Source organism: Anneissia japonica, unplaced genomic scaffold, assembly GCF_011630105.1.
Source record: "Anneissia japonica isolate Jap-2015-1 unplaced genomic scaffold, ASM1163010v1 scaffold5088_len281106_cov177, whole genome shotgun sequence".
Classification (NCBI taxonomy): domain Eukaryota; kingdom Metazoa; phylum Echinodermata; class Crinoidea; order Comatulida; family Comatulidae; genus Anneissia; species Anneissia japonica.
The window spans coordinates 6,303-18,834 of record NW_022714400.1 but is presented as its reverse complement, the minus strand read 5'-3'; the positions used below and the strand labels follow the sequence as shown (position 1 = coordinate 18,834).

General features: G+C 33.8%; 1 protein-coding gene and 1 long non-coding RNA gene across 2 annotated transcripts in view; one reads left to right on the top strand and one right to left on the bottom strand.

Moving 5' to 3' along the window:
- The window catches only part of LOC117109021 (unhealthy ribosome biogenesis protein 2 homolog), a 22,868-nt gene extending 13,378 nt beyond the window's left edge, over nucleotides 1–9,490 (top strand). Inside the window, exons 14-26 of the mRNA XM_033251248.1 lie at nucleotides 209–483; nucleotides 1,628–1,726; nucleotides 2,984–3,119; nucleotides 3,594–3,848; nucleotides 4,390–4,512; nucleotides 4,757–5,378; nucleotides 5,633–5,730; nucleotides 5,845–5,955; nucleotides 6,478–6,591; nucleotides 7,175–7,361; nucleotides 7,701–7,803; nucleotides 8,094–8,205; nucleotides 9,048–9,490. Coding sequence (XP_033107139.1) covers nucleotides 209–483; nucleotides 1,628–1,726; nucleotides 2,984–3,119; nucleotides 3,594–3,848; nucleotides 4,390–4,512; nucleotides 4,757–5,378; nucleotides 5,633–5,730; nucleotides 5,845–5,955; nucleotides 6,478–6,591; nucleotides 7,175–7,361; nucleotides 7,701–7,803; nucleotides 8,094–8,205; nucleotides 9,048–9,203 — 2,391 coding nt within the window. The 3' untranslated portion in view covers nucleotides 9,204–9,490. The remainder of the gene's footprint in view (nucleotides 1–208; nucleotides 484–1,627; nucleotides 1,727–2,983; nucleotides 3,120–3,593; nucleotides 3,849–4,389; nucleotides 4,513–4,756; nucleotides 5,379–5,632; nucleotides 5,731–5,844; nucleotides 5,956–6,477; nucleotides 6,592–7,174; nucleotides 7,362–7,700; nucleotides 7,804–8,093; nucleotides 8,206–9,047) is intronic.
- A 1,624-nt stretch (nucleotides 9,491–11,114) lies between these two features.
- Nucleotides 11,115–12,532, bottom strand: part of LOC117109023 — a 3,338-nt gene continuing 1,920 nt past the window's right edge. Inside the window, exon 3 of the long non-coding RNA XR_004445451.1 lies at nucleotides 11,115–12,288. This is a non-coding gene — a long non-coding RNA (uncharacterized LOC117109023). The remainder of the gene's footprint in view (nucleotides 12,289–12,532) is intronic.

The following is a 12,532-nucleotide window of genomic DNA, read 5'->3' as shown; positions in this document are numbered from 1 at the left end:
GCCTATTTTCTTCTGAGATGTTAAACATCAGGTTGTGATATTATGTGCTATATAAAATCCTTCAACTAAATAAATATTTAATTATATGCTGTATAAATAAATAACATCAATTTCAGCATGATACTTAGATATGTGCGCAATATAAAAACAGAATTTTTAGTGTACAGCAGCTGCTTTATAATACCTTTTTACCAAAATATTTCAACAGATTGAACAATTGGACAGTGAATCCTTTGTTCTGTATTATTTGGAAATGTTGACCGGTAGATTACCTATCATGCTTCCATTCCTTACTGACAGTCAGCTAATATCAACAGCAAGCATATTTATCCAGACTGTGAATACTCAAGATGTGACAAAAAATAACAGAGCAGCTGATATTGTTATACAGTTTCTTAGAAGCCCAGTCTGCTTGGAGTCTAGACAATTTCAGACTATATTGATGTCAGTTTTACTAGACGAAACTCTCAGTGCAATCCAACAGTAAGGACTAAAATAATATTGACGATTATGAATGATATTATAGAGTGGTGTGTTTAATAATTGTAAAGCCTCACAATGAGTTTTTGGACATCATTATAACACACCTAAATAGATGCATTGTCATTTGATTGGTGGATTTCATATCTCCTGACATTAGTTATTTACACAATTTCATCTATAATGAAAATTTTTGTTGCATCCATGCAATTTTTGTTCCGTTCGTTTTGTCCCATTGCACACCTCCACCTGCTTTCATTGGTTGAAAGAAGATTGACTGTTCCATTCTGACGAAAGGTAGTTAATTACCAAATTATTTTAAGTTGTTTGTGTTAAAACTTGTACTGACTGGAAGAAAGGTAGGCCTAAATATCAAATGACAAAGATCTGTTTTAGATGAATAATGAATGTTTTGTATTTGTGCAATGGAAAGAATATTTTAAAATCGAAAGATTGATTGTTTCATTCAACTCAGCTAATCACATTCTAAGTGAAAGCGGTTCAGCGCAGCAGGAACAGTTTGGTTTCTCTTACACGAGGTCAGAGTTTCAATCCCTCGCTGTGCATTTCACTGTGTCTTTGGGCAAGGCACTTTGTCTGCTTTGGTTCTCTCCACCCAGGAGTATAAATGGGTACCTGGTAGGGTTAAATGCCAAAATGCGCTGATGTAGCTGCTGCAGTGTTATAAAATACTCCCCTAGGGAGCTTAAGTTTATGTTCCATAGGCATTGAATCCAATGACTGGGGTATTGATAAATATGAAGTGCAACAATATGCACTATACTAAGTCTACCATTATTATTATTATTGTAAGTGACAATTCTATTCACAAGGCAGACTTACACATTATTATTATTATTATTATTATAAGTGACAATTCTATTCACAAGGCAGGCATACACATAATAATAATAATAATAATAATTATTATTATTATTATTATTATTATTATTATTATTATTGTTATTGTTATTGTTATTATTATTATTATTATTATTATTATTATAAGTCACAATTATAAGGCAGACATATACACATTTACTCTATGAACTAAGTCTTAAGGAGTGAATTTTGTCTGCGATAAAATTCTGTATCTTGAAATGAATGAGCATAACATCTTGAATTGCATTTTTTATCAATTATCTAGGTCATTAAAACAGTTTCCCAAGAAAGGACAGAAATTGAAACCAGTTTTTGAAATAGCATATGATAAAATGTGGAATCAAGTAGCTGAAAATATGCTCAGGTAAAAATATGTACCATATTCAACAACATGTACATAAATCATATTTATTATCATGAGATAGTATGAAACAAAATTCTGTGGTACAAGTCATTGTGATTTAATACTTTATTTTAAACTTCATTAGTTCATCTTCAGGTATACATTATGTACACAATCTGACTTCCTATACAGTTTGCAAGGTACCAATTTTGTTGAGAATAACCAATCAAATTGCAGAGATTTAACCAATTATATTAAAGGTGTTATGTAAAAATCAAAGAGGTTAAAGGAACAAGTATTAAACAATCTATCTTTATTTATTAGCATAATATAATTTCATTTGCCTTATAATAATAATAATAATAATAATTATTATTATTATTATTATTATTATTATTATTATTATTGTTATTGTTATTGTTATTATTATTATTATTATTATTATTATTATAAGTCACAATTATAAGGCAGACATATACACATTTACTCTATGAACTAAGTCTTAAAGAGTGAATTTTGTCTGCGATAAAATTCTGTATCTTGAAAGGAATGAGCATAACATCTTGAATTGCATTTTTTATCAATTATCTAGGTCATTAAAACAGTTTCCCAAGAAAGGACAGAAATTGAAACCAGTTTTTGAAATAGCATATGATAAAATGTGGAATCAAGTAGCTGAAAATATGCTCAGGTAAAAATATGTACCATATTCAACAACATGTACATAAATCATATTTATTATCATAAGATAGTATGAAACAACATTCTGTGGTACAAGTCATTGTGATTCAATACTTTATTTTAAAATTCATTAGTTCATCTTTAGGAATACATTATGTACACAATCTGACTTCCTATACAGTTTACAAGGTACCAATTTTGTTGAGAATAACCAATCAAATTACAGAGATTTAACCAATTATATTAAAGGTGTTATGTACAAATCAAAGAGGTTAAAGGAACAAGTATTTAAACAATCTAGCTTTATTTATTAGCATAATATAATTTCATTTGCATCGTGAACCTAAAATGATAACATAGCTAATCAGGAAATTTTTAACCCCTTCCCATACTATCCATTTATTAGCATAAATGATCACACCCATTATGTGTGATGTCAGATTACATCCATATATTGGAAAAACTTATTTGTCATATTCTGTAACACTTTTAAACTTGATGTGAATATGATAACCGAACCATTATTTTGTTCACATTACTGTGTATCCCATTCAAAATAATTAATTATGGTTTTAATTTGTTTTTTTTTTTTTAAAGAAAAGAAGAGAATGATCATGAAATGTGGCAGAATGTGCAGTTAGTAACGAAGGTGATATGTTCGTATGAACATGGAGGCGGAAAGAGTTTTAGTTGGAAACAGAAAGAAATTGACACGGTTTTGAATGCTTTACAGGTGAATAAATTCGTGTGAATTAATTATCTTCTGTCTTATTCAAAGTAGCAATAACTTGAGATTTCTGTCAGAATGAGAATGAGATTTTTCAAGAAATACTGGGCCTACATTCCTCATTTTTGTGGCTTGATTAAGCAAAATGATTGTCGATCTGCTTACTGCGAGTCAGACACATTGCGATTGTTAGGTTTGCTGAAAGTTGATGAAGGTTTATTTGAATTCCAAAGCAAAATTCACAGAGAATAAAAATAGCATAAAAAATATGAATTTAAGCAATCACATTAACCTTTCATTACCATTTAGTTCTCACAGCGTCATTGGGCCATTTCACACTGTATGTTGTCCTAATGCAATATAATGTGACAATTACTTTGATTCATCTATTGTATTCAAAGGACTAAAAACCTAATGAAATATGAATAAAACAGTTATTTAGTCTTAAATAGAGATTCTGTTCTTTTTCTTTCCTTTTAGATCTTAAGATTCGTACCACTTGAACACCTGATGCCTGGCAACCACGTAAGATGTCTTTTGGTCCTCTGCTTCCTGAACCATGTGATGTCACAAACCTCAGACTCAGTGCTGCAAGGAGTTCCAGGTTGTCTGCTGCTTGTGCGAACCTCTCTAAAGACACTGTGCCAAGTTGATCTTCGTGGATCATTTCTTGAACTTCCAACTGGTTGTGGGCTATTGAAGTCACTTTCTTCTTCACTAATGAGCCAGAAAATGGTAATGATAGAGACAAATGTTAAAATAATCTTTAGCTACATAATATATTTTTACTTTACTGAAAAATTGAGTTAATGTATACTAAGTCCTGAAATTTCTGTTGCAGTCTTGTTACATAATTGGAAATATTTCTTTATTTAGCTGAAATTAAATGGAATACACTTAGCTTTGTGACTGCTCATTCACAACTCCTAGGGGAAGACCATTCTTATTATTGCAGCTAGAATCAATCCAGGATTGTACAATGTTCCTGTTCCTGAGTGGAGAAAGGAGAGATAGATACAATGGAGCTTTCCTGGATTGAACTTAATAACTGTCCAATCGGAACAGAACCAAGGAATATGTGCATCTTGAGACTTCAAACACGTGTTGTCCCACAAAATCACATGCTTATGTACATTAGTGCTAAGGGGGGTGGGGTCAAAGTGCCTTGCCCAATCCACTGTTTTGCCAGCCACTCTTCACTGAAAAGTAATTGATAATATAAAGAAATTAATTAGGGGCTAATTAATAGTTGGATTTTTTACTGTTATGATTTCAGCTATCAGGTTGTCAGGAAGATGAACTTCAGCTAAGATCAGTAACCCATGACATTATGTCAGCCCTGCTATCTGCAGCATACAAATCAGATAATGATACTGTTGTACCAGAGATGTCACAATGGGTAAGTAGAAATTAACTGAGATCATGTTTGGTATGTTTTGATAATCCTTTCTTATTAATGTTTTTTTTTTTTAATGTTTTTAAAAATAAGATAAGATATACTGTTTATATGCCAAAAAAAATTCAGCAGACAATTACATTGTTAATGCTGAAGACAAGCCACATGCACTTAACAGCTTTTCATAACAGTTGTTTTATATAACTGATGTGGAGTTTCTATTGTCTATTTCTTTTATCATATTTAGTTGTTGGGAGAGTTGAGAAAGATATGCAAAACAGCAGAAAACCAGAAAAACGTGATTGACCAGCAGAATTCAGTAACATCATTGCTTGCTCTTCTTTCTGTGTTTGTCAAACAAGCAACATCATTTGCCAGACGGAAGAACAATGATCAAAAGGAGGTTTTAAAGGAACTTGATGTTTTGGCAGACAGTGCCTTGCATTTCATTGAATACCTTCAAAGCGAGGATGTTCTTAATGATTGGTACAAAAACAAATTTAGTTGTCCAGTATTGAAGAAAGATTCAGTATCTGGAGAAACTTCAGAACTTTCCAAGGAGCTCATGTCTGAAAACCTACTTTTTTGCAACCTTCTTGAGATGGCTTCAGTTCTACTTAGATATTATGCAGATGTGATTAATATCTCTGAGGAAGCAGAATTTCCGATGTTCCAAGACAAGTGGAGCTCTCAGTTACTGCCATTGCTGCAGAATATCCTGGAGGCCAAGATCCCGACTACAACTGCCATTGTCAAGAGGATCATGGAATTCTTCCGGAGTGTATGCTTTGTTGCAGATGCCAGTGCTGTTGTCTCCAGTCATGAACTGGAGAAGATGTGGCTGAAGTTTGTTGAATGCTTAAAGTATGGTAATTGAAATGATTGCTAAGAATCACTATTCAGTGAAATTTGGCTTATATTTGTATTAAAAACTCTTTCTGTAGATGTAGTATTTGAAAGATTGTGTTCCATTTTGTAGGTGATACTATTTTCCGTTTTTTCTTGTTCCTTGTGTAACTGACCTAAATTTGAAATATATACACTATAATTTGAATTTACAAAATGTTGTGTTTTTATCAAAATTAAGAATTATCATTAGAGAATTTACTTTGTATTATTGCAGAATATGTTGAAGAGGCTAGGCTGTGTGGACAGATGATACTAAAGTGTTTAGATTCTGCTAAGCTCTCCACTTTGCTTGCTGACATCGAGACAGCTCTGGTAAGTCACACATGTGTACTGCATATGTATACTGTGCCATATTTACTTGTGAAACAAAAAAATTTATATGATAAGTGAAGGAGTAAATATGATATTTAACCTAATTTTTTTCAGACAACACAGAGTTGCAATGAAATAAAAGGTCTTTTGATGGCCCTGAAGATTATTCCATTAACTAATCTTCAGGAAGAAAGCTGGCAAGTGCTAAAACAATCTACACCTCAGGTATTATACTACTTTTTATAAGGAGTTGTAGCAAAGGAAGCTATGTTAAAACAGTTATTACAAAGGTCATTTCCGTTATTTTAAATGCATTCTGGATCATTTTCACTTCATGTATGTTATGTAGACTAGAGTATTAAGGACGCTTTGTTTATATTGGTCATCCAATTTTAAGTAGAAACCCACCCTTTGGCTCTTTTAAAGCTATACTATATAGACCACATGCCCTTTGGCTGTGACCTTTTCAAAGTGAGCTGTAGTTATTTTTTTTAGATATTTTGATCTCAGCACTCAAAACAAGTAGCGAAAGCAAACTTATACTGCTGTCATTTTGTATATCTAATGAAAGCTAAAATATTAATTATTGATTCTAGAAATAACTTGAACAAGTAATTAAACACCTGTAAATCATTGAAAAAACATTTTGTATGTGACTTAATTCAATTTATTTTATTGTCCAAAAAATGGAAATTCATTTCATTTATTTTTTATAACATTTTATTTTATATTTTACATATCATTTAGGTTTTACTATCTCTGATGGATTTTCTGCATTCACTCCATCCAGTTACATCAGAAAATGTAGACACTGTATGTAGTGCTGTCGATGCTGTGGTTTCCTTGCTGATACCCGGAAATGTAAGTTTCTTAATAATCTATTTTATATATTTTATGCAGCTCATGAAACCTATCTATTTCATCTTTCTGTATATTATATATGTGCAATTTTATACCATATCATATATGTCATATACTGAGCCATATAACCATACAATATAATACCAAATCATATACCATATGATTTCATTCATACCCATATACCATTCTATATCTTAAAATATAATCAAAGATCTTATAACTACAACATAGTGCGATTCTATGCGTAACAAGTAGAAGCGTCGATGCTCAGTATAAAGAAGCATAACAGGATGGAAAGTAATCACTTTTGAAAGAGGGTGTCCTAGTTGTTACCATGATTATTGTACAAATCGCATGCAGATGCGCTTTCTGTAGTTAATGATCTCTGATGTCAAAATTGAAAAGTAATCAATTTTGCAAGAGGCCACTCTACACTGCGATATTACAGAATGTGCATGCAGAAATCGCGGAGAGCGCTAGTTTGTAATTATAAGATCTTTGATAATAATATAACTTACCATACCTTGGTACAGGCTTTTTTAATGCTCTTAAAAAGTTGGAGATGTTTTTTTCTACTTTGCAGGATTTGCTTCCAGCCAAGGTTGCCATGACAACATTACACATCGTTCATTTTGTTCCTCTGATGGACCTTCCTGCTGTGCATTTCTCAAAGTGTTTCACAGTGCTCTTCCATCTACTGGACACCCTCCTGCTGCAGTATCCAAAATCAGTCACTTCTTCTCTTCCAAGTTTTTTAGAAGGTGTCAAATATATCCTTTACTGCATAACACTATTAGTTCACATATTGGCTGCGAACCCTTTTGATTTAGTTGTTACCCCTGTGCCATGACATAAAGAGCATCTTAACTTTATTTCCCAAATAAGTGACTACTGGATTTTCTTGGAAAATATAGTGAGTCCAACTGGAAAAATGGATATTCATGGCTTTTAGACTTTGCTCCACACTTGGAGGTTAGTTAGTGCCTCCAAATTAAATTGATAGCTCAAACTAGCTATACTAGTTAAGTATTATGCCACAAGGATTTCTGGGTAATTATCCCTTTTCTGATAGGTTGAGAGAACAATAACTTGGACCTTGACTTTCTCACATCTTTTGAATTCTGTTATGTTTCGTGGAAGAGAAGCAATTGGAGGTTCCCAAGAAAAAGTACAAGAGAAGCTTCTGCTTAAATGTGCAGAGGATATGGATAGGTTTGTACTTTATTTTCTTTATTATTAATATTACCTTCTGATTTCCATTTCAAGAATATCATTAATCACATATATTTATTCACTTAGCGTCAATAATATCTGTTACAATTAAACTGTCAATGACGTAGGCATTAACTAATATGTTAATGTCATTCAACTGAAGAAGGTCTGAAATAGCGAATCAAATGCTACTGGTGAGATATTATTTACATATTTTTTACTGGCCTAATTCTAATCGCATTATACAAAATATTGATAATACTGTGTTTATTATTATATGATATCTTTAGATTATTGACACTTTTGGCCTCACATAAAGAGGATGTGCAGAAAGTGATAGTTGTTCTGGTAGCAGAATATGTCCGTCAGTTGCAGAAAGGAACACTCCATCCAGCTGTTAAGGTAATGATATAGAATAATATGATTATTTATAGTTTATGGTACAGTATTATCAGTCCAAATCTTGGATTGGATTTGATTGGATTTATTCTGTGGATACAAGGATAACACCAAGGATAGCCCACAAAACTCCAGAAGAAAACTTATTTTCAGTGGGGTCCTTCTGGTGATGATTAGGCAGTACACTGGGAGACAATCCCCTACTCTTTTCTGAAGAGTGTACTGCATTGTTTAATATGCACATGGGACATAATGCACACAGAACAAACGAAAGACGATGCGCTATTGTAACTTCAGCTGAAACACAAGGAGAGGCAGCAATGGGAATGAACCGGGGACCTAGTGATCTCCACGATTCAGCGCACACACAGTGGCTACCACCAGATTAGCCGCTCTCTCAAGCACTTGATACTTGATAATTGTTGCTTATATTGTGCCTTTCCTTGCAGTTACAAAGTGCTGTTACCACTCTCTAAAAAGTTGGAAAATTCCTTCAAGCAGAGTTTGTACACAGACCATACGTAAACAAAGATTTCATAACTGAATATAATAAGTTAAACTCCAAGCAATTGTGTTTAATAGTTAAATAAAACAAAAAACATTGCCAATAAGGAAATAAGATGATCCTTTAACGTTTAAAGCAAGGTGATAGGAAACTTTAAATAAGTGTATTTTGGGGCTTTGAATTGCCTGACCTAATTCGGCAGACCGTTCCGAAGTTGGGCAGCCATTGAAGGAAAGTAATTGTCACCAATACATTTTGTTACACCATTCTCACAAGTTGAATGGTATTGGTAGGAGAGAGAGATAATTGTAATATTTTAAACTTGTTTTTTTTCTTTTAGAAATCATTGGGAAATGGTTTAAACAGCATAGTTTCTATCTGCGATGATAAATCATTATCTTTGCTGGGGGCCACTCTGCCTGATGGCCTCAAGGAAATTTACAAAGGTTTTTACTCGGACTACAAAAAGTATTTCAAGTACACAGGACGTGTATAAGCATATGCAAATCATTTTTAAAGAAGTATAAAGTATATCTACTTGTATGGTATATAAAAATACCAGATGAACATTGACTGCTATTTTATGGACAGAGAGGCTTGTTTTTCTTGTACTTTCTTTTAATGAAATTTAGTATATTTGTTTATCTGTTTGTCTACAGCCAGACTGAATTTTAATGAAATATTGATTTTGATTGATTTTATGATGTAATGGTAATGGTAATGGTTGGAGACTTATATAGCGCATAATACATGGTGTCTATGCGCTCGGGACTAGATGTTGCACTTTACAATAACTTTCCCCTCCCCTAAGGGTCACTTCATGTCTTCAGCAGCCAGTAAACCGGCGCACTTTCATCTGTCCACGACAGGGGCCGAATGAACCAGTACACCGTGGTAACCCCCTACCCATCTCGAAAGATGTACTGGGTTCTTTAAAGTGCACATGAGCATTTGTGTACACTGGGCCTACGGTTTATAGTCCTTATCCGAGAAGACTTGTTCCACCACCAGAACTATATATAGGAGCGAGCCGGCCGCGAACCCGTGCCGATATTGTTGGCTATGATCACGATTCCCCTGCTTTAACCGCTCGGCCATTTGGCCCGCTGTACATTTGGCCCGCTGTACATTTGGCCCGATGTACTTTTGTTGGCAATGTGCAATGGGGATTGGCCAGCAACTAATGTACAGATAGATGGCCTGGATATTTATGAAATATCTTTGTTAATATTATGTAAACTCATGGCAACCAGTTTATCTTAATACTCTCAGCGCTATTTTATATTAGTGTTGTCACTTCAACGCCATCATCGTAGAAAGCAAATTTGACCTATAAATGATTCAGTCTGTTGGTTGTGGAGTATTTTCAAAATGCCCATGGAATCTAGTACTGTATTACCAGAAGGAATTTACTATAGAGTACCACGGACGTTAGTTACCGTTGATTACGCCTGAATGACTTCATAGGCTTTCTGGAATAGGCATTTTAAAATCTAATATTTTACCATCAAAGGTACTAAAAAAACAAAAGCTTGCATTATATTAGTTATCGAACACACATTTAATCAGCAATAAAAAATTTACAAAGAAAAAGTAAGATACAACATCTTAATAATTACGCTCGAAATTGGGATCAATGTTTTGTTGGTGAAGAAAATGGCGTCCGGTTGAACGCTTTTTGCAACGATAGCAACGGAGTAGTATCGCGTGGTATCGTGACATAACACTGTAGTACTCTATAGGTATATAAGATCCAAATTTGTTCATCTTAAAACTGTCTTCTCTTTGGGAAGCACAGTACATACCTTCTTGATATGTAGTTAACTAATTCCACCAATAATTTTTTGTTACGAGCGGTAGAACTACTGTCTATGCTTTTGGCCTCAAGGACATTATGTAAAGGTGTTGTGCCTTTCCACCAATCTAGCAGGTAGGACTGCAGTTACCAACTCATACACAAACTTGTGCGTCCAGTTAACAACAAAATGTAGAAAAGAAAATAATGTGCATGAATACGACCGGTGATTCCATTATTTCATTGAGGGTATGCTGCAGTTTCACCCATCATACACGGCCTGAGTAATGTTGGTATTCAGGTACAGGGCGGAAGCATGCACTCCATAGAGTGACTGCTCTAGTCTAGCTTGTGTTGATGCATAATAAAAAGAATATGCCTAGATAGGACTTGCATTCATCCTTGCATTTGCCACTGTACCTAATTTTCTGGGTATTTTTAACTTCATTACATTGTTTTAAATTCCTATTACCGAGAAGCTAATCAAATAAAAGCGCTTTAAAACACTACCTTTACTATGTACTTTCCTGCTTAAATATCTGCATGGAAAAGTTTTAAAATAAGCTCCGATTAATATCTTCCTTATATTGCAAAAATTCTATCAGAGAGGCATTATGTTTGGCAACGTTTAATAAGCCTAAGCCACTACCAATCAGCAGAGCCTGATCTTGTATTAGATCAGTAAAGGAATGCATTTTTATGAATTTATATTAAAGTTGAATTGTTACAATAATGCAAGTGATGTCACAATAAATTCCGATCCCGGGTAGTAATATTATTAGTGAGGAAAACGTCATGGTAATGTACACATTGAAACAAAAAACCTAATATTAATATGTCCTATGTTTCTGTCATCTAGTCTGCCACATCATTCTGCTGTAATGTCTGGTATATTGAATTATCCAAAGAAAGTCTAGAAAAACTCACTGGGATTATTATGTTAGCTTGTAAGATTTTTGGTATGGATGCCGAGCAATTTGATTATTTTGTGATAAATTTATCACTAGAACACTTAAGGACATTATACATGACAAATACTCATCCCCTTCATAATACTATTATCACAAGCAGTTCAGGTAGAATCCGTCACACTCCAGTCAGGACAAACAGTTTCAGAAATTAATTTATGCCGACAGCCATCCGCCTCTTCAATAGTTAAAAGATAAACATAAAACCTTAGTCCTAAATGTTCATACTTCTCTAATTTAACTCTTCTTTCACTGTTAAGCCAGGCATACACTGCGTTGTACGACCGTCACACGACGAATCCAACTCCGCTGTCTGTGAGCGATAGACGACGCGACGCCGTTTGCTAACTCTCGGTCATTAAAAACGATCCGTTGCGTGCGTCGTTGCGTTGCGCTCTTTATGGAATCGCATCGGCCGACAACACGGTCGTACACAATGAGTGCCCGGCTTTGATTATCTATGTCTATTTTATAATTATTTCTAGTTTTATATATAATTGTTTTCGTGCAATTTGTCTTTCAATATGTGTGTTTACTTTGCAATTTGGGAAAGGAAGTTCATACTACTTTTTTTTGTTATGACAATACTAATCTGAGTCTGAATCAAACGTAAACATCCTGAGATTCCAATACTATGGTTGGGTGTGATCCATTGCAATCTAATTTGCATAGACGTGTTTGCTGAACATTGGAAGTTACTGCATTGTCTATGAAGCGAGTTAAATGAGGATGGCAACATGCTTGTACTAAGTTGCGAGTGCATAGCATAAAGATTGCATTTCTTTGCCATTCTTGTTGCTGCAGTAAAGCTGATGTATCTAGAAAAAATAAGGAAAAACAATGCAAAATAACAATTTAATGAAAGCTGGGAATTTGTAAATATTTAGGAGTTGGCTGCGAATAAATAAATTTGTTGGTGAATAACATTAAATTGAATATAATTTTGAGTTTTGGCTGAATATGACATCCAATTCAGATTGAAACCTAAGACTTAACGCTACACTGGACAATGTGTATCTTTAAATATCAGTAACATTTTTATTATATTTAACTTTTTTTTGT